At 45.1% G+C, this 26592-nt stretch overlaps 1 protein-coding gene across 2 annotated transcripts in view; it reads left to right on the plus strand.

The window, feature by feature from the left end:
* The window catches only part of ATPAF1 (ATP synthase mitochondrial F1 complex assembly factor 1), a 249810-nt gene that overhangs the window by 99367 nt on the left and 123851 nt on the right, over positions 1 to 26592 (plus strand). For both annotated transcript variants that reach the window (XM_069642259.1, XM_069642258.1), the window contains one exon: positions 24968 to 25018. In XM_069642259.1, coding sequence (XP_069498360.1) covers positions 24968 to 25018 — 51 coding nt within the window. The remainder of the gene's footprint in view (positions 1 to 24967; positions 25019 to 26592) is intronic.

The raw sequence follows: 26592 nt of genomic DNA on the forward strand, positions 1-26592 counted from the left end.
GACCAGAGCTTTGGTATCAAGGTAAATAATTATTTATTTAAAAACACACTTTTTGAAACACTCCAGCACTATTATTGTAAATCACTCTAAACACAGTTACTATTATTATATATACATTCCTTATTCCTTATCAGACAAGTCTTAGTTAACACCACTTATTTCCAGACAGATGTGAGCGCTTAACTATAGATGGCACTCCAATAAGTTAACGAAAAAGGGAGGGAAACAGGCAGAATGAAGGAAAATACACCACACTAATACTTGGGAACTCTTAAGCAAGGCAGGAAAGTCAAAAGTTACTTGTGAGCCAAAGTCCATCGGTCGGGCCCACTCTTGGAGAGAGCAGGGCACAAATGCACCCAAGATCACACAATGACAACAGGCTTAAAAAGTCTTGCAGGGAGTTCAGCAAGGTTTTAGTTAGGTTTCAGAAAAGTTTAGCTAGGGTGTCCCAGGCTAACCCAGGGTCGAAAGCCGGGGGCTAAATCTACCCCGTACTGTCGGTTGCAAGGGAAGCCAGGCAGAACACGGTACCTTATGTGGAAAGGATCCTCCAGCGGGGGCAGTTGTTCATGGCAGCGGTTGCAAGTCACGGCGTCGTCCAGAGGAAGAGAAGATCTCGATGTGGAGGAAAGATGAAGGTCGTTGCACTGCCAGGGAAGAAACCAGCCGTGGAGTTTTCTGGTTAAAGGTACTACCCTTTGATTCGCGGTAGTGGAAAAACGTGGTATCCTGGTTGCCGGGGTGCTTGGCACAGGCAAGGCGACCACGAGATGCTCCAGGAAGCCAAAAAGGAAGCAGACTGGTTATCCCCACCAGTCGAAGGAAGAAGACTCTCCGGGCTGGAGATCTCCTCTGTCGTTGGGAAAAGTGGTGAGACAGTTCAGCAGGGCTCCACTGGTGTTGTCGTCATAGCAGGTTGGCTCAGCTTCTCCCTCGTCGGATTCTTAGGTCCTGTGGCGACTTATAAAGTTCTAGTCCCCAAAGCCCTGCTTTTATGCAGAAAACCCCCATTCACTCAGCCTAGCTGTCACTCAAACATGCTAAGTGGTGAGCCGGCCGGCTCACCACTTGGGCCAATCAGGACGGAGTGCGACTTGAGTAGCCTAGGCTACTCAGTCCAGGGTGCCTAAATCCCCCTCCACCCCTCCTAAGTACCCCAGACAGAGTGGCACCACTTTGGAGGGCTTCTCCACCGCCAAAATGTGGAACAAAGAGCTCAACTTGGGTTGGAGTCACAGAAGCGAACACAAACGCCATTTTAGAACTGAGTTCTGGCAAAAAATACCAACCGGAGAATTAATATTAAATAAATAAACCGGTGGTATGTTCGAGGCTATAGGAATTAAATAATTCAAGTTGGTAGCCTCGAATAATGGGAAATCCCATAGGGATATATTCGTGGTCGAATATAAAAAATTAGTATCCACTGCCACCAGCCAAAACTCGATCAGGGGGGACGGAGACGTGCCCCCTCGACTAACAAACCCCGGGGCAATCGAATTGCCCCGGCCAGTACGTCCACAATATGATGGTTTGTACTGGTTCTGTTCAGAATTTGAGACTATTAAAGTCAATGGTGACTTTACATGCCCTGGGAGACAGTAGTCAGTCCCAGGGTATGGAGTCTATACAGGGGGGTCACTATGACACCCCTGTGTTACTGCACTGAGGGTGCTGTGTAACACACATCACAAAAACACATGAAGCCCTATGGAGTAAAAGACCCCATAGCCCATTAAACACGTCTAGAGTCAAAGAGACACACTCAAATGATGTCCAAGAGTGAGGGTAAAAAGAGTCTCACTCTTGGCAGGAGAAAAAAATAAACCCCAAAAATCCAGCAAAGCTGCTGGGGGACTCACTAGGTTAGGAAATTCAGCCTTAACAGAGAATTATCCCTAACACTCTCCCCCCCCAGACTAAGGGACAGGAGGATTTAATCCACTCCTGGATGAACCTCATACCTCTAGTCAATGGCATACATCCTAGAGAGTCCATCAGCATTTTGATGGTGACACCCTGACCTGTGCACAATGGTGAAATCAAACCCTTGAAGACAGATTAACCATCTCAATAGTTTTGGATTTTCCCCTTTCATTTGCATCAACCATCTCAAGGGTTGGTGGTCAGTCTGAATGACAAAAGTAGAACCATACAAGTATGGCCTAAACTTCTTCAGTGCCCACACAATAGCAAGGCATTCTCTTTCGATTGTTGCCCACCTTGTCTCAGGATCCTTCACCTTATGGCTGATGAAGCAAATGGGGTGCTCCCTACCCTTCTCATCCAGTTGGCTAAGGACTGCACCTATACCTACATTGGAAGCATCAGTCTGTACAATGAGAGTTTGGTGGTAGTCAGGAGCTCTTAGTACTGGTGCTTGGCACAGAGCTTTTTTCAGGTTTTCAAATGCCTGATTGCACTCCTCATTCCATTTTACCTTTTTAGGGAATTTTGGAGAGGAGATTACATTCAGTGGAGAAGCTATGGTCCCATAGTTCTCTATGAAATTCCTGTAATACCCAGTGAGGACTAGGAAGGCTCCCACCTGGGTTTGAGTAGTAGGTGTTGTCCAATTCTACACAGCTTCAATTTTGCTGAGCAGACGCCTTATTTCTCCACCTCCTACCTCATGCCCAAGGTAGACCACTTTCCTCTGTCCAATTTGTCATTTACTTGCCTTTATGGTCAGATGGGCCTGCTCAAGAGCCTCCACAACATGTCCCAGGTGGTTCACATGTTCCTCCCAGGAGTGGCTGAAGACTGCAATGTCATCCAAATATGCCATGCAGAAGTCCTCCATCCCAGCTAGAACTTGGTTTACCATCCTTTGAAATGTAGCAGGTGCATTTTTTAGTCCAAAAGGCATAACCTTGAATTGGTATAAGCCAACTGGGGTAGAAAATGCAGTTTTCTCCTTGGCATGGTCTCTCAGGGCTATTTGCCAATAGCCTGACGTAAGGTCAAATGTGCTGAGGTACTTGGCTGCGCCAAGCCTATCCACCAACTCATCTGTCCTTGGCAAAGGGTAGGCATCAGTCTTGGTGACTGCATTAAGGGCTCTGTAGTCCACACAGAATCTCAACTCTTTGGATCCTGCCTTTTGGTACTAACACAACTGGGCTAGACCATGGACTAGTAGAGGGCTCTATTACCCCGAGATCAAGCATCTTCTTGACCTCACCCTTGATTTGGGTTCTGACATGTTCTGACATTCTGTACCTTCTGCTTTTGACTGGCAGACAGTCACCAGTGAGAATATCATGCTGGCCCCAAGGGGTCAAGCCTGGTGAAAGTGAGAACAGGGAGGCAAACTGATTTAACATAGATTTGCACTCCTCTTGTTGCTCAGTCGTCGGATCTGAAGAGAGATTAACTCCTTCAACCTTTTCGTCCAAAGGTATGCCTCTAAGGAGGTCAGGTAGAGCTTCACTCTCTTCCTCCTCTTATGATGAATCTAGTAGCAAGGCTCCTACTTCAGGTCTAGAGACATAGGCTTTGAGGCGGTTGGTGTGGAAGACTCTGGGAGCTTCCCTGGGTTTGCCCAGATCCACCAGATAGTTGACCTCTCCAGGTTTTCCCACAACCTTGAAGGGTCCCATCCATTTGTCTTGCAAGGCCCTCTGCCTTGTTGGGAGCATAACGAGAACTAGCTGGTCTTGAGTGAACTCAACCATGTTAGCCTTCTGATCATGTCAATGCTTGACCAGAGCTTGTCCACCTTTCAAGTTGTCACTTGCTTCTGCCATCATGTGGGACATTCTCCGTCGGAGACCTATCACATAGTCGGTCACTCTGACTGGCTTGGGGGAAGGAGCACTCTCCAACCCCTCCTTGATCAGGGCCAATGGACCTCTGACCGGATGGCCATAAAGAAGCTCAAAGGGAGAATAACCTCCTCCCTCCTGAGGGACTTCTCTATAAGCCAAGAGAAGGCATGGCAGTAGAAGGTCCCACTTTCGTTTAAGGGGTTCCTCTAAAGCACCTATCATGCTCTTCATGGTTCTGTTAAACGTTTCTACCAATCCATTTGTCTGAGGGTGGTATGCTGTTGAGAACTTGTAAGTAACTCCACAGGTTTTCCACATGGCTTTCATGTAGTGGGACATAAAATTTGACCCCCTGTCAGAGATTACTTCCTTAGGAAACCCAACCCTGTTAAAAATACCAAGGAGGGCCTTAGCAACAGCCAGAGCTGTACCAGTCCTCATAGGAATTGCCTCAGGGTACCTAGTAGCATGGTCTACTACAACAAGGATAAACCTGTTGCCTGAGGAGGTTGGGGGATCAAGGGGACCAACAATGTCAATCCCTACCCTCTCAAATGGGACTCCCACAACTGGGAGAGGCAGTAAAGGTGCCACATTCTTGGAACCAACCTTACCAGAAGTCTGGTAGGTATGGCAGCTCTTAGAGTACTTATCTACTTCAGCTCCCATCTTTGGCCAATAAAAGTAGAGAGAGAGCCTTTCCTTGGTCTTCTTGAAACTCAAGTGACCAGCCAAAGGTATCTCATGGGCTAGTTGTAAGAACTGTTGTCTCTTTTCTTGAGGTACTACAAGGCGCTTGTAGTCTCCAGGTTCAGACTCAGTTGGTTCACTGTAGAAGAGGCCATCTTCCCAGTGTAACCTGTACTTCCCAGGCTCTTGCCCATCAGCCTGAGAAGTTGCCTGTTGGCGGAGACCTTCCAGAGTTGGACATTCTCTTTGGCCCTTACGGAAAGCTGATCTGCTGGGTCCACCTTCTGCTAGTAACGACTGCAGCTCAGGATGGTCAGCGGGATCTAAATCTCCAATAAGGTCTTGGCCTCCTACTAGCTCTTCTTTAGAGTCTAGTTCAACCACACATGGTTCAACCACCCTCTCAGCTTCAGCTGGATGGTGAGTTACTGGTGTAACCTTGGACAACCTAGGGGAAGTCCTTGTTGGAAGCACTGGAGTGCTTGCTGCTGGCTTTTTCCTTGGAGTTTTGGGTTGCCCTTTGGCTCCTGATCTGGTTGAGACTGCAGTAGTTTGCTCCAGTGGAGGAGGAGTGATATCTTTCTTCATCATCTCCTAAGAAGAACCTCTCAAGGTTTTCTCCCTTGCAGGTTTAGGGAGCTCTTGTAACCTTTTACTAGGAGGTCTGGGGGTATGTGACACAACTCCAAGAGCTTTCAGGTCATTACCCAACAGAACCCTTCTTGGCACCTCACATTGTACACTGACAGGTATCTTTACAGTCATATCATTGCACTGGATGAGAACTGGTAACTGGGGACACATCTGCACAGGTCCTCCAGCTAACTTGGTGAGGCATTTGGGTGCCTTAGAAACATCCACTGCCTTGAAAAATGATTCATCCACCACAGTTATGCTGGCCCCAGTGTCCCTAATGGCAGGAGTCTCCTGACCATTCACCTGGACACTGTCCTTATAATACTCTTTCGTATTATCTGGGATCGAATTATATACATCTAAATTCTGTTGTTCCCACAACCCCAGAGAGACTAAAGAAACACTGGGTGAGACTCCCATGGCTTCATCAGTCAGCAGTAGAAAGTTTCCACTTGCCATTGGGTCTTCCTCTTCTTGAGCGAAGGCTAAGGAGGCAAGTTGGATCCCTGAAGGTTTACCCTTACATCTGGGATCTCCTTTCACATGGTCAGTGGCCTTACAAACATAACAAGAGCCAAAGGCTCTCTGGAATGGAGGCTTGTTCTGACCTCCTTCTGGTCTGGGACCAGAAGATACACTAGCCTGATTCGGTTTCCCTTGTGGCTTACCCTTATCGTTTTGTTTGGGGCCCTCTTTGGAATTTGCAGTATTGGAATTCTCTTTGGAGTCCTTTTTAGGCTGTCCCCCCACATCCTTCTTCTGAGTTACCCCAGAATCCTTGTGAGTGGCCCGGTTGGCAACCCACAAGTCAGCAGCCTGAGCTAGTTTTCTGGAATCTAATTCCTTTGAATCAGCCAAGTGCTGTCTGAGCTCAGGAGAGCAGGCATCATAAATTGACTCCAACATAAACAAATTTCTCATACCCTCATAAGTGTTCACTTTGTAACCCTTAATCCATCCCTCTACGTTTTTCAACCCTTCACTCACCCAGGTAGCCCAAGGGGTACCATCATGCTTTTTGAGGGTTCTAAACCTTTTAAGATACTGGGAAGGGGTCTTCCCAAATCTAGCTATCAAAGCTAGTTTCACACATGCGTAATCCTTCTTATCCTCCTCCCCCATTTCCATTACCACATCAGTTGCAACAAGGGGAAGCCTAGAGAACAATCAGGTGAGTAAGTCATTTCCTGTGATGTTCTGGAGCCCATGATTATATTCAAACAGAGACAACCAATCCAACACATCCAACTTAGGCTCATACATACCAATCAATTCCTTAGGCATCCGGGGTCTTTTAGGACTGGAACCTCTAGAGGAGTCAGAGAGAGAAGCATTGTCTACAGATAATTTCTTCATTTCTAGCTCATGCTTGAGCTCCATTTCCCTTAGCCTGAGTTCTTCATTCAGTTCCTGGTGTCTTTGTTCAGCCTGAGTATTCAGTCTCTTGAATTCTAATTCAAGTTTCATTTTCTCTAGCTCACGATATTGAGGACTAAGTGTGGGACCTGGTAAAGGTCCAGTAGGTACAGCTGGCAGAGCAGACAGAGGCCTAGGGGGGACAGTCACTGCAGCCTCACCCTCCTCTTCTGACTCTTCCTCAAGATTATCAACATTTTGATCAACTTGAATCTCTATACTGTTATCTACAGTTTCTGGCATGCTAGGTTCCTCTGAACCATCATCCAGACTTTGATTAGCTAACAACCTTTCTATCAATTCCATTTTCTTGCCTTTAGTCAGGAGATTCTTATGCTTACAGAGAACTCTTAAACAATCAGCAGTTTTTGTAGCAAGGGACTCTTGACTATAATTTTCCATAGTTGACATTTTAGGAGGATTACTTTTTCAGTGCTACGTTTTGTGGTTAGTTGCACTAAGGTCTCTTAAAGCACTCTAAAATGTATACTCAATACAAATCCCACCGCTGTACACCAGTGTTAGGCAGAAACCTGTGCAGTTCCCTTGGGGACCACTGCAAAAGATTTAGGACTACAGGTGTTGGCAGTAAACCCACTTGGTAGCAGTCTGTACCACCCAGATTTACCTGGTAGCTGTGGCTGAGCAGTCAGACTTCCCTCAAGAAGAGTTAGGCAGTATGCAAAGTATACACAATAGGCACTCAGATACAATAGCACAAGCAAACACTGACCAGAGCTTTGGTATCAAGGTAAATAATTATTTATTTAAAAACACACTTTTTGAAACACTCCAGCACTATTATTGTAAATCACTCTAAACACAGTTACTATTATTATATATACATTCCTTATTCCTTATCAGACAAGTCTTAGTTAACACCACTTATTTCTAGACAGATGTGAGCGCTTAACTATAGATGGCACTCCAATAAGTTAACGAAAAAGGGAGGGAAACAGGCAGAATGTAGGGAAATACACCACACTAATACTTGGGAACTCTTAAGCAAGGCAGGAAAGTCAAAAGTTACTTGTGAGCTAAAGTCCATCGGTCGGGCCCACTCTTGGAGAGAGCAGGGCACAAATGCACCCAAGATCACACAATGACAACAGGCTTAAAAAGTCTTGCAGGGAGTTCAGCAAGGTTTTAGTTAGGTTTCAGAAATGTTTAGACAGGGTGTCCCAGGCTAACCCAGGGTTGAAAGCCGGGGGCTAAATCTACCCCGTACAGTCGGTTGCAAGGGAAGCCAGGCGGAACACGGTACCTTATGTGGAAAGGATCCTCCAGGGGGGGCAGTTGTTCATGGCAGCGGTTGCAAGTCACAGCGTCCTCCAGAGGAAGAGAAGATCTCGACGTGGAGGAAAGATGAAGGTCGTTGCACTGCCAGGGAAGAAACCAGCCGTGGAGTTTTCCGGTTAAATTTTCCGGTTAAAGGTACTACCCTTTGATTCGCGGTAGTGAAAAAACGTGGTATCCCGGTTGCCAGGGTGCTTGGCACAGGCAAGGCGGCCACGAGATGCTCCAGGAAGCGAAAAAGGAAGCAGACTGGTTATCCCCACCAGTCGAAGGAAGAAGACTCTCCGGGCTGGAGATCTCCTCTGTCGTTGGGAAAAGTGGTGAGACGGTTCAGCAGGGCTCCACCGGTGTTGTCGTCGTAGCAGATCGGCTCAGCTTCTCCCTCGTCGGATTCTTAGGTCCTGTGGCGACTTCTAAAGTTCCAGTCCCCAAAGCCCTGCTTTTATGCAGAAAACCCCCATTCACTCAGCCTAGCTGTCACTTAAACATGCTAAGTGGTGAGCCGGCCGGCTCACCACTTGGGTCAGTCAGGACGGAGTGCGACTTGATTTGCCTAGGCAACTCAGTCCAGGGTACCTAAATCCCCCTCCACCCCTCCTAAGTACCCCAGACAGAGTGACACCACTTTGGAGGGCTTCTGTGGAGAAGTCCGCCAAAAAGTGGAACAAAGAGCTCAACTTGGGTTGGAGTCACAGAAGCGAACACAAACGCCATTTTAGAACCGAGTTCTGGCAAAAAATACCAACCAGAGAATTAATATTAAATAAATAAACCGGCGGTATGTTCGAGGCTATAGGAATTAAATAATTAAAGTGGATAGCCTCGAACAATGGGGAATCCCATAGGGATGTATTTGCGGTCGGATATAAAAAGTAGTATCGACTGCCACCAGCCAAAACTCGATCAGGGGGGGCGGAGACGTGCCCCCTCGACTAACAGACCCCGGGGCAATCGAATTGCCCCGGCCAGTACGTCCACAATATGATGGTTTGTACTGGTTCTGTTCAGAATTTGAGACTAGTAAAGTCAATGGTGACTTTACATGCCCTGGGAGACAGTAGTCAGTCCCAGGGTATGGAGTCTATACTGGGGGGTCACTATGACACCCCTGTGTTACTGCACTGAGGGTGCTGTGTAACACACATCACAAAAACACATGAAGCCCTATGGAGTAAAAGACCTCATAGCCCATTAAACACATCTAGAGTCAAAGAGACACACTCAAATCATGTCCAAGAGTGAGGGTAAAAGAGTCTCACTCTTGGCAGGAGAAAAAAATAAATCCCAAAAATCCAGCAAAGCTGCTGGGGGACTCACTAGGTTAGGAAATTCAGCCTAAACGGAGAATTCTCCCTAACAGTGCTAATAGCGCCATGGTTAACGCCTAGGTCGTAAATAGGGATGTAACGGTATTACGGTATACCATTAAAGATATCGTGAACCACTTAATTGAACAATGATAACCGTCACATTGTTTATACCGTTAAGTGTGCTTTTCAATCTGATTTTGAAAGGCTGCAGTAAGCAAGTGCTGCGCGGTCTTGATCTTGCACTGTTCGATGTGCCGTCTGCCAAGTATTGTCAGTTGGAGCAGTTTGTTTGTGTTTGGTGGAAGCAAGGGGTGGCATTCCAGTGGAAAGTATGTTGAAAAGCCCAATTCTGGACCTGCGTGCCTGGTTTTGTTTGTGATGATAAATCTGACAATTTATGACCTTTTTAGAAAATATTTGTTTAGATTAGTTAACTCCACCTGCTATACCGCGATAACCAAGATATACCGTCATTTGGCAAGAAGGTTATTGTACCGTCATAAAACTAATACCGTGACACCCCTAGTCGTAATGAGGCCCTATGTCACTAAATGGGATTACAGGTGGCACCTCTATGATATATAAAAAAGTACAGACCCATACCTCTACGGGTAATAACATGAAAAAGATATGGGAAAGAGACCTGGGTACGGCACTAGATGACACGCATTGGACCCGTTACTGCCAACTCACGAAAAATGTGAATCTGAGACAAGTCCTAATTTACCTCCACATCAACGCCCCCCCCAAAACATGGGAAATTCAATCAAAATATATCGGCCAGATATTTAAGGTGTCGGGCAACAGCGGCTGATTCATTTCATGTGTACTGGACCTGTCCACCCGTTCTTCAGTTCTGGGAAAAGGTGGCAGACACCCTTAGTGACATACTAGACTTCCCCATTCCATCTACCCCCATTGAAATATATGCTGGGAGACATTTGGGGTTGCTGTTGGTATTTGTTGGTTAGACTTTCGGTGCTGGACTGCCCTAGGGCAAGACAAAGCCTTATATGTTTGAGATATTTCTCCCCTGAGAACGATTGTGAGCTAAACACTCTGGGTAAGTCTTTCGTAACCGGGACTAATGTCCGGCAGAGGGACTCCCAGGACCCCCCCCTTTGTTTTTAGACATTGGGAAGGTACCTATTATTAAGACACGAAGATTATTTAATTTAGCCTGTCTAATCGCAAAACATAATATTCTAAGAAATTGGAAGGCTAAGACGGCCCCAACCACACAAGCGTGGCTAAGAGACTTGACCTATGTCAATGAATGTGAAGAGGGTTTTGTTCCATCAGTCTTGCCCACATACAGACCCAAAGACATATGGGCCCCATTCTGCCTATACTTAGCTGAAAACATAATCGTCGCAGACAGACAGGGGGACACTGTGCTCTGAATGATATATAAGTGGAATTTATATGAATTGTATGTATTTGTGCACCAAAGCACGAGATACGACTCATTAATCTATGTACCATGATTGTAACAGTGAAGAAAATAAAGTTTAAACAAAAAAAAGTGTACCAGGCCCCTCTGCCCGCCCCTCCCCCCAAAAAAAGGCAACATTGTCTATTGTTAACAACTACTACAAAATTGAAAGGATGACAAAATGTCTCTTTCACACTACTTTTCCAAAGATGGTTTACTGGTATACTCCCCATCTAGGAATTTGTTCTTTGACTCTTTAGGTCGCCTGGTGTATTCTCTTGTCAGGTATCTTTCAATGTGTCTTTCTTTTATAGGTTTTATGGATTAACTGTTGTACACCCCTGCCGTGCTTTGTTCACCAGGTCTTTCTACAATGTTCACTTTCTTCCTAAGTATAATACGGTTATGTTCCTTCACTGTTTACACCTATTTTACTTTAGGTACCACTTTTTCCAACTTCACCCACATTTACATCTCATACATGTAGGTTGGTACAATGCTTGTTCCAAGTTTCCGCAATTTGACATCTCAAATAAGGAGATTTATCCAACTTTTGCCTTTCAACTTCTCCATCTCTTGTCCGACTCCTTACTTAAATACGCCACAGTTGAAACAAGTAGATAAAAAGTCACCCCCTTGGTGGCGACTCAAATGGTCTCAATGTCTGGGTGCACTGGCTCGAAAACCCACAAGGGATGGTTGACTTTTCAGTCTGCTTCTGCCTAGTCTCAAGATCGCACACCGCTAGGCAGGCATTGTAGGATCACCAGATTTCTGCCCTGCTTTTATTTGGACGACTTTGGTCCCTCTGCTTGTAAGGGCTTGCTGGCCACTGTATAACTGTCTCTTCTGGATACCTCCTCCTGGCCCCTCCCTCTCTCCTGGGTTGGCTCTTCTTCTCTCTCATAACTATCTCCTCCTTGTCTTTAATTCTTCATACTTCCTCACTTTTCCACATTGTACTTGTGTCTCCTCTGGCCCTTGTTTGCCCGCCAGATGTTGGGCATTTGCACAGGACCTACTCATGCTGTTTTTGCCTGTCTGGGGTTCTCTTCTATTTCTGCAGGGTCTTTCATAGTGAGCTCCTCCTTCCCTCATTTGTTCTCTCTGTTCACTGCACCCATCCTGGGGTTTCTTCGTACTTTCCAATTCGCAGGCTGTGGTCTTACTAGCTTCCTTTGCTTATGGGTTTTATCCTCCCTCCTTTTACTGGATCGGTTCCCGTGCCTCCCCTTTCTCTTCCTCCTCCTTCTCCTGCTGCTCACCCTATTTGGTTCCACTCCCCACCCCCCAGTGATTTCTCCTCTCCCCAATATTTGGGTTGTCCCTCCCAACCTCTGGGCCACATGTCCTCCTCATCTTCCTCTAATGTTCTTCCCTTCATCCTTGCTACTCTCAAGCTACCTTCTCTACTCTGCCTCTCCTCCTCTCTCTGTCACCTCATCTTATCTTCTCCATCCACTCCCAAAGCACTCTCCTTTTCTCCGTGCTTGCTCCAAACTGTATAGTAACTGGTTTCTCTATGTGCTATGTATGCTCTCCCAACTCTGCTCCCTTCGGGTGATAGCATGCAGGTGTGTAATTTCTTCCTGGGTGACATTCCCAGCAAGTTCGTATTTCTGGTTGTGCCCTGTTTCTCTCTGTGAACCAAGTCTTTTTCCTAGTGGCCCATCATTTTGTATCTTGAAAGTTTGCATGTTCCTGGAGGGAGCACCGGTCAGATGTGGGGCAAGAGCAGCCAGTCCTGTGTGTTCTTGTCTAAAGCTTGCTGAAGTCATGTGTTACTATATGGGCAAACTAAGGTTTTGTGTCTGTGACATCCTATGTCTGCAAAGAAGTTGGTTTGAATGTGGGACTCGCATGCTATCACCATGAGATTTGAGAACCTATCTGGTGGGATGGTGGTCTTCCTGCGTGTCTCTGAAATTCTACCAAATTCTTCCAAAGTCTCAACTCTTTTAAACCATTTTGACTATACTGCCCTTGTGACAAGGAGCTTAAATAAGCTCTGGAAATGGAGATGGATATTTTTCTAGAGGAATTAGGGATTCCGAATCACAGATGTAACTTCAATTTTTGTAACTGAACTGTACAGTCCTAGTTTGCTGAAAACTTGTTTTGTTGGTTCATTTCCCAAATAGAACTTCATTGGGCTAGTATTTGATAGAGAACCTTTTGGTATACAAGACTACATTTGATCAAGTAGTCCATTTGGATCTTATCCTTCCACCCTTGACCTCCCCTCTCCCAGATTGGGCTGTCTAGGCTCAGGAAAGTGGGGAAAGAAAGATTGGTTGTTTTGGGGCTTGAGGTTTGGCGGGTACCAGGGGAAGAAACTCAGCCCGGCATTTGGGGGATTACTGCCCTCCTGGGGAAAGTGTGGAGGGAAGTTTCTTGGGTTGGCAGCGGCCTGGTTGGATCCCCGCCCCCACCTTGGGCTGGAGGAGTCCACACATAGCCCAGGATGGGTCTGTTGCCCTTGTAACGAGGGCTGATGTAGTCCGGGGAGCGAGGGGTCCCATTTGTGGGGTTACCTTGTGGGGCCTGGTCTTCCCCACATTGCAGGTTGTAGGCTGCCTTGCGGGCCTCTTGAGGGTTTCTAGGGATTGAAAAATGCTTTAAGATGGCCGCCCTATATGTGGACCCATCTGAAGTGGTTCTGATCCTCCAGCCCCGCAAAGAAGCTGTAGTACTCGGGTGAAAATGTCCACTTGACATACTGAATACAACTTTGCCTGTCCTTCAGGTGGAAAGTCTCCAACATTTGCTCAAACTGCTCAAGGTGCTCCCAAACTGAATATTTGGTATTTTTATGGTAGGGCGTGATGACACTCCTAATAGCCTTGATTTGCTTCAGGCGATCTTTCAGTAAAGCTCTTATAACTTTGTTGGCCTTTTTAGTTTTGGTCACCCTTGTCCACTCATCCTCTGACTCAGAGGCACTGCTACCTGAAGTGGCTGCTTGATTCTCTAGGCTCTCCCTGATTCTGCGAGCTTGGGAATGGCTGGCAGAATGTGATGGCCTTGTCTCTTGAGACCTGTGGCGCTCAGAAGAGTCTTCTGACTCTCCCTTGCTTCCAGGATTGGCTGAATACCCCCCCCCCCCCCCCCCACTGTCCTAGCTGGGAAGAGTCTTTACAATGTTCTTAGTGGGCCTATTTTCATGGAATTCCCCACTAAATTTGACTGACTGATCTCTTGGTAGGTGATATTTCTGGGGATCCAGTTCTCTGATTCTCCCCTCACTGGAGTCTTCCTGATCAGAGAAGCTGGCCCTAGCATTTGGGAGCCTATACATAGACTCCCGCCCATCCATTTCTGGGAGGCGCTCTCCCGTCAGCCCCATATTTTCCATTGTGTTTAAGTCTGCCATCCCTGTGGCCCTTGGTTCATATGAGCCAGTGGACATGAGGGTGGCAGAGTCCATGGAATTGAAGGGATTAAAGTCCCTGATGCCAGGGTTCCTGAGATGCTGCTCAGGGGTTTCTCTCTCCCATTTTACCTCATCTTTTTCAGCCCCTATTTCCTGATGACATGCCAATATCTGACCTTTCCGCTCCTCAATTAAGGCCTTACTGGTCTCTGAGTTGTTCTTGCATGGCTATCTGTTGGTGGAGCCTGTCATTCACCTCCTGAGTTTGGTCCTCACTGGTCTGATTATTCTTTGCCAGAGCCTCCTCCACCCGCCTGGTCTGCTCTAACAGCTTTCCATAATCCGTTTTTGATTTCACCCAACTCCTGAAGGGCCAGGTGATTTTCCTCTAACTTTGTTTTTTAAATGGCTGACTTTCTGGCCTAAGGCGTCCCTCTCCTGACTTAGAGTGCCCCTCTGTGTAGCCAGGTCGACCCTCTGCTTTTTAAGTGCCCCAGCTTTCTGGCGCTCCTCATCAAACTCTGGGATTCTAGGTCTTTGATGATTAATTTATTATTTTCATCTTTTCAGGATTCTAGGCGGTTTTGCAGGGTGACTATCTGTTCTGCACAGACTCTATTATAATTCAATTGCTGCTCCAGCTTTTGTTGGCTCTGTTGTAGAGAATCCAACCTTTCTTGACACACTTTTTGCAGTGTCAGTACCTGGGCATCTTGCTCTGCATTCTTTTGCAGTAAGAGAGCCAGATCTTCTTGGAGCTTGGTGGCATATTGCCTAGCCTCTGTTTCAGATTCTTGGCTACTTTGGAGCCTTTTCTCTACAGAGTCCAGATTGCTCTGGATTTTCTGCAGTGCTTCCCCTTGCCTCTTTGTGAAATCTACATGGTCTGCGTACTTTTCCTGTATGACTCCTATGTGGAGGTACAGGTAGGCCGCTATTTTGGCAATTTTGCATTGCTCCTCTTTTATTTTAGGGGTCATATACACTTCGCTAAGTGCTTGATGTAATGACCCCCTGTCCTGCCAGATATCAAGATTGATTTCAGTGATTTGCTGTTTTATTCCTTGCAGCCATACTTGTTCATCCTGTTCTAGCCATTCACCACTGACAAACAATGTGTGCAGTAGGTGTTCCCTTGCGATATTAATTTCTACTGGGGTCGCCATTCTGGAAATATTAATTTCTTTCTGGCTTATCGCAGGGTTACTTTACTTTTGCAAACAGGCCCAACTCCTTTGAGTATTTCTTTTGAGGGGTGCTTGTACAACATGGTGTATGTACCCCGTTAGCTAGCACGCTGTGTTAGACTGTCACGAGCGGTATGTCTAATTCAGGATCTCGCGACGAGCCGCCAAGCTGTAAGTGATTTCAATCCGGCACACAGCCAAGTCTCGCCCAGCATGTAGTGCACAACTGAAACCCTTATTTATTTTTGTCTATAAATTCAATATTCTAAACAATATAACACTCATATCACACCCTTCTCCTGAGACAGACCCCCCCCGGGTCACACTGAGCCAGGAATCAGGCTGGTTTGCAAAGTTAAATATTTATTTATGTATTTCAAATTTAATCACAATATATTTTAATAGGTAAACAACAATCATCAATGGTGTGCCTGAACACAGAGTAATATCTTTAATACACTATGGATCGAGTAATGAGCACCAAAAACATATGCAGCACAGAAAAGAATACTTTTGTGTTGGTTTAGACAGATGGCACTATAGTGAGAGGTTCTCTCTGCAACACCACTCAGCCCCCCAATAGGCAATTAAATAGATTTGAGGAGAGAGCAGGTATTCAGGAATAGCATAAATCAGACAGAATATCAGTCCCACTTTCCCCCTTCAAACACAAGAGAAAAACGGAATTAACTTTTCAGCCGGCAGGATGGCTTTTAAATTGTCTTTAGAATTGACTGAGCAAAAACACCAAATGTGGACAAAAGTACTTAAATTGTTATAATTTCCTATGGGAGCCGCTTTGAACAGTTGCACACAGTCACAAACAATGATTTAATCCAAAGAAAGCATTTGAAATCTCAAAGTACAAGTAAGAAACAATTTAAAGCTATTTCACATGTTTAGAATTCTTTCAGAATTGTAATTTGCGGCAAACTTTTCCTTGCGCGATAATCTCGATAATGGTTCCATGGATAGCTATGGATGTTAGGTACAATTAGGAATTGAAATTTCGTTTCTATCATAAAAACTGAGGGAATTATAGAGGTTTTAGTAAAGGTGTTTTTGTAAATTAGGTGCGAGAATGGAAAACAGAAATGCACTTTGAAAATGAAACATGGGTTTGCTTACACTATATTATGACTATGAAAAAGAGAATGTCACACGTGGATTTCCACAGTAGCTTGGCCAGCGTAACCCTTCACGTGTGATACTCTAGTTTCCGTTCTGGGATTTACTTGTCTTACTCAAAATCACTAATGACTTATGATTTTATAAAACACATGAGAAAAATCAGCTCAAGAAAGGTACTGACAATACTATGATTCTGAATTTACAGATAGGATGACTTGAGATTGGGATAAGACTATGCAGAGATATTAGGGTCACTTGTCTTCCTATTAATACTTACAAAATAAGTTATTCGATTGGACCGTCAGTTCTGGTCATGGATTGGATCTGGTCTAGGAAGAACAGCACATCAGGCACGGGATTGGATCAGCTAGGCCGGTTACCGGTTTTGCACAGGATCTGTCCTTCTTGTTTGTGGATATTTCAATCAGCTGGATAGCAAGTTCCTCAGGCAAGCCTAGTGGTGGCAAGCCAGAGAATTTCAGGATACTGGTTCACAAGGCCTTCTCATCCCACAGCGCTTCTCTGGGGGTTTGGGAATACGTTTGAGGATTAGGCGTTGCAGAAATCAATAGATCTCTATTGCTGCCAAGAGTCTTGGCATCTGGATCTGGAAGAATATTAAAGCTGGATGTAGAAGGCTGGATCTGAGGGCTTCGCCGGAACCAGGAAAGTCAGTGGATCTGTGAGTTCCTATGTGTTGTCAGCTGTCTCTATGTATGCTTTAAAATGACATCACAAAGTGGGTGTATGGACCGGCTTACCTAAGCTTGCCCCTGTGAGATGAGATAGGATCAAAACTTCATCTCTGCCTTGCATTTGGGTGATTGGATCAAGGCCGGATGATGTCACATTTTATGGTTTGCTTTACAGTCCTCAGAGACCTCCCTTTAGCCATTGGTCTCAAAATCAGATTTTATACTAAACACACATTTCTACATTGGTCACCTTTATACAAATCACACACAAAGATGCCATATTTTATGTAGCATCTGTTGCTCCAAATCCCCCAGCGGTGAGATCTTGTTTAAACCTTTTACAGAATTTTGTCCTTTTTGCTATGAACACAATTTCCAAACTTTATGCAAATTTCCACAAATGTGTGTGTTTAACATAGGGATGTGTGTGTAAATTTCCACAATTCTAACATGAATACATTTCACATGAAACCACATATATTGCCATTCCTGTCCAGGACATGTGACACGGTTCTGCTGCCTTTTAAAACGTGCAGCCAAAATTTTGATTCACAACTCTGTCCTTGGTATATTTTTCACCCTTTTGGCTGACAAGTTATGAGTCTTTAAGAATTGTTCTTTGTTCATGTTTAGCAACAGATGGGCCACCCCTTTTTGTCTCCCTGCAGTCCAGGAGCATCCCCCTCCTTGTTTGTTCCTTCCAGGAGCCATTTACGACCACCTTCAAACGTTTCCTGGGCTGAAGCTCTGTCATTGTTCCTGCTCTTTCTATAGACAAAGGTCTGGGCTAACTCGCAATTAACATCCCCCAGTGAGTTTCTGCTGAGAGGAAGGCCGTCCCCCTGGGATAAACTTGCTTTTCCAGTTCTTGCAGCTCAGCCAGGCTAATTAACTTCTTAAATCCAGCAAAACCCAAACTTGTTCCATCAAACATAAATACATTACTTTCCTGGCTTTACAAATGGGGGATCAAAACACAACTAAAATCTGTATTCCTTTTAGCAGAAATCCTTTTTATGTTTGCTAATCCAGCAGACTTTTTAGTTTTGGATCCCTTTAAAGTTTCATCAGTAACTCATCTGACAGCTGTCATTCAGGTAGCCCAGGGTAATACACCCAGATTTTGACAGAGGCTGTCAGTTTACAGACAATCCAGTTTGTCTGATGAATGTTTTGATCTTCACATTAGGACTTTGTAGGTTTACAATGCTTCATTAGATACATGAATTTTAGCACCAGGCAAGATTTTGAATGTTGAGAAGTGTTGTGTTATAGGCATTTTGGAGTGTTTAGCAACAAAGCAAGTGTCATTTGTAGACACATTTTGGAGTTTCATTTGCAAAGTGCTGCTTCTCCCTCTGCACTCTGTTTGCTGGTCATGGAGCCCACTGGCACATTTTCTGCGGTGTGTATTCTATTCCACAGCACATGCACCATGGGTGGCAGGTTGTGCATCCCTCTTTTTGTGTGCTGAAGCACATGGATTGTGTAGGTTTTTGGTGCACACAAGGGCTTTGCCGCCATTGTTCCCGTTTCTTTCACCATCACTGGCAGGGCGTTGCCGCATAGCATAGCGGAGTGGGTCAATACATCCCACAGATCAGTGGCTAATAAAAGTTGTTCAGCACTGTAATGTGAGAATCCAGTAACTCATTTAAAACTGCTACTTTTTATAATACATGGTCCACACAATAAATAATTATAAAGGGGCACATATAGGACACATTTCAGTTTGGATCATATTGTGGTACGAAAAGGCCTGCAAATTAGATGGCAGCACCGACATCACTTTAAATTTTCGATTTATACTGGAATTCATATGTAGCAAGGTCAGCATGCCATCTAGTGGACATTTTGGGATAAACCCCTCAAAGGGGAACATTATTTCTGGGGGAGCAGAAATTGATTCATTTGTATTTTACTGAAATCCAAAGAGCCTACTGAATTCCTCCTCATCAGTCTGCCCACTGAAACAAAAGCGTGTCCATCCATGGCTCAATGATATGCGTCTAGGACAGGGGTGCACAACTGATTTTGACAGAGGGCCGAAAGTACCTTACATGAGGGCTATAGTGGGCCGAAAAGTAAAAGTGGGCGGGGCGGTAGGCGGGACATGTCAGGAGGCTTTTTCAACCCCCAATTTGTATTAAACACATGGAAAAAGATATGTTTTCGAGGGGTAACGATTTTTATTGCATTTCAAACTTACATTTTGTACTACACATTTTCCATTGCTATCATTTATTTTGATTTAGTTATTGTATATCGTCTGTTTAATTAAATTATATATATTTTATTGACCCTTGATTGGACATTCCGTTATTTTGGACTGCTATAGTTTGCTGTTTGGGTTACCCAAGAGGAGTATGGCCTTCGTTGAGTCAGGTTTCCTCAAAAAAGCAAAGGATGTACATCTCCTAACTGTGCCTGTTTTAGCTTTATTATTGAATTCACTCTTGGAGTCCAACACTATGCCCCATGGCTCCCAACCCCAAACAAACACTATGCCCCATGGCCCCCTCACCCCCAACCAAACACTATGCCCCATGGCCCCCTCAACCCCAACCAAACACTATGCCCCGTGGCCCCCTCACCCCCAACCAAACACTATGCCCCATGGCCCCCTCACCCCCAACCAAACACTATGCCCCAAACACACTCAAGCATGCACCCATACAGACCTGAACCCCCTACCCCCCAAATCAGCACACACACAAACATGCACCCATACAGACCCGAACCCCCCACCCCCCAAATCAGCACACATACAAACATGCACCCATACAGACCCGAACACCCCACCCCCCAAATCAACACACATACAAACATGCACCCATACAGACCCGAACCCCCCTACCCCCCCAAATCAGCAAACTCTCAAACAAGCACCCATACAGATCCGAACCCCTACAAACATTCATAAACATCCAACACACACCCCCACCTCAACATACACTCAAAATACATTAAAACACAAACATTCAAACACATCCGACACACCCCCACCCCCGCATCTCAACATACACTCAAAATACATTAAAACACAAACATTCAAACTCATCCGACACCCCCCCACCCCCGCATCTCAACATACACTCAAAATACATTAAGACACAAACATTCAAACACATCCGACACACCCCCCCACCCCCGCATCTCAACATACACTCAAAATACATTAAAACACAAACATTCATACACACAAACATAAAGCAAAACAAACCCGACACACAAACACAAACAGACCACTTACCGGAGACGTGCTGGAAGGCAGGCAGGTAAGCTGGAATCGTACTACGGCTGGCGCGGTCCAAGGCTGAAATGCCTTCCGGCATCAAGCCTTATGGGCCACGCCAGCCGTAGTGCTGCTGGCCCTCCATTGGTGCAGCACACACGCATTACGTGGCTCGTAGGAGCGACGTGATGCGTGTGTGTGCTAGCCAATGAGGGCCAGTGTTTTCACCGGCCCGGAAGACAACAAAGACTTTCCTAATGGAGGGCGGCCGCCGGTCAAAAGGGCATGGCGGGCCGCAACTGGCCCGCGGGCCGTATGTTGTGCACCCATGGTCTAGGAGGATTTGATCCACAACTCTGACTCAGCAAAATCCTTAGGTGTCGCCATTGAAAACAGCCTGCCCTTCCAGAAACACATAGCCACAAAGGCCCAAATAGCCTGGCTCAGAATCTCAACCATTCGAAAAATCCAACCCTTCATCCCACTGCAAGACTTCGGGAAAGTAGTGCAGGCACTGGTGGTCACGCACATCGATGGGGGCGGAAATGCTCTCATGACAGGGCTGCCAGCTGTTCATTTGGCTCATCCCAAAAGCAGTCCACCACATTGCAGCACATCTTATTATGGGAGCACGGAAATTTGACAGAATCGCCCCCATCCTACGCTAACTACATTGGCTTCCACCGCAGACCAGGATACTGTTCAAGACTTCTTTGTAGATGATGCAATCAGTCACAAGTAGCACACCGGCGCACCTACGGGCTACACTCCACATATCTGGTGGTGCATGTTAGGGAGAATTCTCAAAAATGTGTTAATTCCCTCCACCATTTAGACCACCAGCAACTTTGCTGGATTTTGAGGACTTGATTTTTTTTAACCTGGAGAGAGCGAGACCCTTTTTCCCACTCTCTCATGTATTTTAATGTGATTTTATACACTGTGTTTCTTTTGGTTATGGAGTCTAACCAACTCCATAGGCATCATCTTTTACAATTGTGTCACAAACCACCTTCATTGCAGCGACACAGGGAAATCTTCCAGATTTCTCAAGGTTGAAATACCTTCTCTGGGTTCAACTACTGTTTCCCAGAGCAGTAAAGTGAAATTGACTTTACTTAGCATTGTAACTTTCTAGACCCAGCACACACTATCTTCCAATAGGGTGCTGGACGAGTTACTTAGTATCCCCTTTGTCTAGCTTCTTATGTAACATATTTTATGTTACACTTTTCTCACTGAATGGCTGATGGCAGTGGTTTTCATTATTAACTACCGAGGTTTGCATTTACCATGACCGTTCGCGGCTCCGGTAAAGCAACCGCGGGAGCCATCTTTTTCAAAATGGCGTAGAGCCAGCTTCCATAAAATGGCCCAGGGTCTTCTTTTTTTCGCCATGTCTTTGTGGAAAGGTCTTTCTAGAGAGTTTGCTGCGCGCCAAACCAGGTTTGGTCTCTGTTAATTTTGCCTTTGGCAGCGTTTCTGAGAGAAACCCGCCTCTGGCTTCAGAGTGTTTGGGGTAGGTAGGAAGTGAGGGAGGTGCCCGAAATTCCTGTGCTTCGTCTCCTAGGAGACCCAAATGCACTCTGTGGTGGTTTGCTGGCTGACTGTCCGGCAAGGACATCCACCCTGCTGGTTGAGTGACAGCTAGGCTGGAATGAATGGGAGCGAACTGAATAAAAGGCGAATCTTTTGGCTTTGTGTATTGCTCTCCCCAAAGTGCACGGAACAAACATAAATCACCAATGCAATTACAGAGCAAATACTTTGAACGTAGACAGACGCAATAACTCACAGCCACGCACTCTTAGAAGATAATCAGCTCTTGTACGCCTATTTATTCAAAGCTCAGGAGTACATAGAAATAACTCACAAAAATAATATGGACATAAATCACAGAAGAAGTAAAGAATTCAAAAGGAAATACATCACCGTGAGCATAACAGGATTCCTCATCTCGCCCAGAAGCGGCTAGAAGACCCAGGGAACAGCCAGGCCGAGAGCACCACAGCTCACAGGAGGGCCGGATGTAAGCATCCTTCTCCGGCTGAAGTCTCACCTGACCACCTCCGGGCTTCCGCATATATACACACTCCAAAAAGGGGAGTCAATGCTCGAACCTTCTGGAAATTGCACTTGCGCAGTTGAGGAACAGCCGTCGGTTGCCAGCTGGGTCAAGAAGCGCAGTGCCTCCCTTCTCTAAAAACGCGCTCCACGGAGAACAGTAGCAAACCATAACAAAGTTAGCTTTCCCAGCAGAAAGGTCCATGACCGCATACCAGGTTTGAAAAGCATGTTTTTCTCAGCACCGTGAATCTAACACTCAGCAAAATGTGTGCAGCTTTTCACTGTGGCATGAAGTAAATATCCATCATGGCTCCGAGTGCTCCTAGAATACATTGCGCACCAGCGCCATTTTAGATCAAGCATAACACTTGGAAGGCAGAGTCAACCACTGGACGAAGAAACCGAAGAAGAGCTTGAAGAGAACGCCTGCTGCAACTCCTAAACCAGTGGTTTGCCCAGTGAAGCCTTGCTGCAGTGCCTACTTGCCAAGTTTGCATCAACATCGACAGAGAAGCCCCTGCAAGGACGACTTCTCCCTTTGAGTTGGTGGGACCAATCAACTCCAAAGTAAGCCACCTGCATCCATCTTGGAGCTGGTTGGTTTCTCCTCAGAGTTGCTCCAGCAAACCGAATAGCCAGGGAGAGCAACACCAGATTGTGTGCATTGCTTTTAAGCTGGCCTAAAGCTTTTGGAAGATCCTCTGACTCCCACGAACCAGGACTGACCAAGCCTGACCCCCCTCAGCCGAGTGCAGTACCTCAGACGCAAGGAAAGTCCACCTTGACAGCCAAGAACCATGCTTATTGCTATTTGCGGTGTCGCAAGAAGCTGAGACGCGAAACAGCCACTGAAAGTGAAGTTAACGGTTGGCAATTTTTGACAGTGCCAGCGCAGTGCAGAAGTCCTCCAGCATCCTCCCTCTTGTCCCCTTGACTGAGGCCCAGTAACAGTGATATCTGCAGAGCTGCACAGGAACAGAAGTCATCAGCTGCATCTTTTCTTCTTTACCAAGGTACTGTAAAACAAGTCTAAGAGAACTTACCTCTTACTGTGGAAGTGCATGTAACTTCTGCAACTCACAAGTCTAATCAGCTTGTGGCCCTACATTTGATTCTTCTTTTTATCAAAGACTCCTAAGAACTTGTGCAAAGAATTTTCCATTTACTAACCTGAAGTGCTGCTTCCTATACAAAGACTTTTGCCCATTGACTTTGGCTTAGCCTATTGAATTGAATGACTCTTCTATTGCAATCTAAAAGTATTTGCCCTGCTTAAGAATATTGGTGATCTCTTGTGTTCTAATAACCTTTGCCTTTTAACAACTTTTAAGCGTGTTCTGAATGCCAACAGTAAGATATTAATGTCCTCAGCACCCTTGTTATTGAAGTCAGCTGTGGGTGTAGGTTGTGTCTGTTGGCCATCCCAAAAATGTCTTGTCTGATTCAGAATCTCAGAGTGTACAGTATTGAAGTGTATTTGTGTGTTGTGTGTTACTAGTATATTGCTCCCTTTTAAAGAAGTCTTTATAACAGACTGATAAATAAATTAATAATTGTTTATGCAAGAAACCTTGAGTGTAAGGGTTTATTTGAATACCTGTAACTGTGAATCTTTGTAACCCCACTACAGCTCACATTTCCCCTCTTGAGATAAGCCTGGCTGCTCAACAATGTACCAAAACTGTGTTAGTACAAGCTTATACCAAAGGTTGGGTTGCCTATACCTGTAGTCATAGTTGTTTGTAGTGTTCCCAGAGGGTACTGCATTCAAACTTTGCCTAACAGTGCAAACTCCTTGCGCAGAAAATCCACCAACCAGCTTGAATCACAAGCCCTCCGCAAAGAGAGGACTTGCAAACAATCCTTCTCTTGTCGTGCAACCACCCCTGGAAATCTATCCCGGTGTTGGCTTGGAATGTCCCCACAATTCTCCGAACTCCCAAATCTCTCAAAAAAGATCTTTCAACAACACCGAACCAAGGACTAATTCCAATGGAAGCTCATACCGATGCACAGACCTCGCTGTACTGTGCTACTGAGAAGATAAGCAGCGAGAACCCAAATCTATGATGATTGTGTGTTAAAGGTCGATGAGGCAGTAAAGCACTCCGTCCAAGCAACGCGCAGTGCGGCCTCTAGCGCCACGATGAAAACAGTTGTCAAATCTTGCACATCAGGACAGTGGAAGATAATAGTTGAAGCCAACCAATTGCGGCAAAGAAAGACCTTCAGTATTACAGTGCACCACCAACTGTACACAGAACAGATGTCCATTCTAACACCCCCTCAAAGAAATTGATTTGGGTCCTGTAGAAGGCAAAAGCCGAACAAGAGAAAATTGCCGAATGTCAAACCCGACAGATGGACTGGCAGACCACCACCGTTTCACGGTGCCAGAGGCACTTATTATACTTATTAAACTTAAACTGTAATATTGCCATGAACTGTAGAGAAGTGGGTTCAGTAGTTCATGTTGAAACTTTAGAGATTGGTATTGGGCTTTCACAACTACTTTTCACTACTTCTCATTTAGTAAGCCACGTTTTTATCATCAATATATTTTTGGCATTGGCGAAATGTAAAACTATAAACTCTTGCATGTATTCATCATCTGAAAGTTTAACAAGAGGTGGCAGAGGTTGTTTTAATATTGGAAAAAAGTGTCCTATGTATTTTGTTGGTCACATATATAAATATTTCTAATCGTTGGTCTTCCTTTATAGATCTGGAAGCAGTATTTCTCAATGAAGGATACAGTCTTTGCAGTTATTCCGGTAAGTGGTTACTGCTGCTCATTTTATGATCTTGTTCATCACTGGTATGTCATCCCACCTTGTGGAGTCTGTCTATTAAGTGAGGTATTTGTTGGCAATGCCGCTTTGTGATAGGAAGTTTCGAGAAGGTTGTACAACATTGTGTTCTAAGAGAGGTGGTTGAATTCTAGAACATGTTATTTAAGTCCAGGCTTTTAACTGTGGCTGTTTTCTTGGATTGCTTATAGTTTCAGAAAGCATGACCGATCTACGCCTTGGCAAAATATCTCAGTTGCCTACTTTGCATTCAGGATCCTGGCTTTCATAATTCTAATAATTCTGATGATTTATATACTATCAGTAAGAGTGCTGGGTAACCAATGTTACAAGTTACCAGCCACATTAGGCACAGTGTGCTACTCAATGCATCAAACTGGCCGAATTAGCATGCGAGTGATGGGCTGAGGCCGCAAAACTGGGGTATTAGACCTGCGCCACATGGCATTATCTACTTCCCAAGGCGAGCGGGTTGCACTTGCGCTCGGTTTACTCTACCTGCTATTCCATGTAGATCAAAATCCATGAGCATTTTCAGATCCACACAGTATTTTGAGAAGTGCCATCTATATTTTTATTGTGGCATATTTAGCTTTTTGCTGCGCTGCATGGACCCACAAAGTTGTAATTTCCATTCCTTCACTCACATATGGCCTATGATTATCTTTTGTGTCATGCTGAAGAACCACATGGCGAATGCCAAACTAATGGTAAGGAGTGAGGACAGGAGTAAATGGGCGAAGTAAGGTTTTTGGCTATCTGCTCTCCTCCACTATTCTGGGCTGCTGATTAATTAGAAGCACTTTCATGACACTTCCATACATGTTTTGTTTTATTTTGGTTATTTGTGTGCGCATCTAGCTTAGGGAAGCAACGGAGCTCTGTACATTGGTAGGGATTGGAGGCATTCATTAGAAGGTTACAGGGGGTACTGTTTTTAAAACTCGGCCAAATTATTAGTTCAGCAGTGTGGTAAAAAGACTGTCAGTAATTGCATTACCACCACTTCATTTCGACAGTAACAGGATTACTGCCTCTTCTACCAAACCAGTGAATTATACATTTAGCCATGAAGTAGAGGATTTAAATCTTAAAAGATGTCCCTTGCTAGTAAAGGGTCTAACAGTCCAAATATTCTTCCTAGCCCAAAGAAGACTTAACATTGAGATAATTAGCTATGATGGGTCTATGTACTGGTAAGGGAGTAGTAGAAGGGGCCCCCTTTTTCACAAGTCAACATTTTGACAGGTGGTCACGCCCCCTGCATTCGGTCTTAGTCCCTTCCCCTTTTGATGTGCTTGGATATACACTTGATATAAATCTAAATTTGATTTAAAAGATTTGATACAAAAATGTACTGTGGCACATGGCATCATTAGTCTGTGCTAAAAGTGTGGTATACTTTAACACTGTAGGTTAGAACATTTTGTTTTTTGCACAACACTTTACCTAGCTTTATAAAGTCTTGTTGCTATGACCATCTGTATTAATTTGCCAAGCCCAAGGTTTTGCATCTGAGAATAAATGATTATGATATA

The sequence above is a fragment of the Ambystoma mexicanum genome, chromosome 1q (assembly GCF_040938575.1).
Source record: "Ambystoma mexicanum isolate Mex_15411 chromosome 1q, UKY_AmexF1_1, whole genome shotgun sequence".
Lineage (NCBI taxonomy): Eukaryota > Metazoa > Chordata > Amphibia > Caudata > Ambystomatidae > Ambystoma > Ambystoma mexicanum.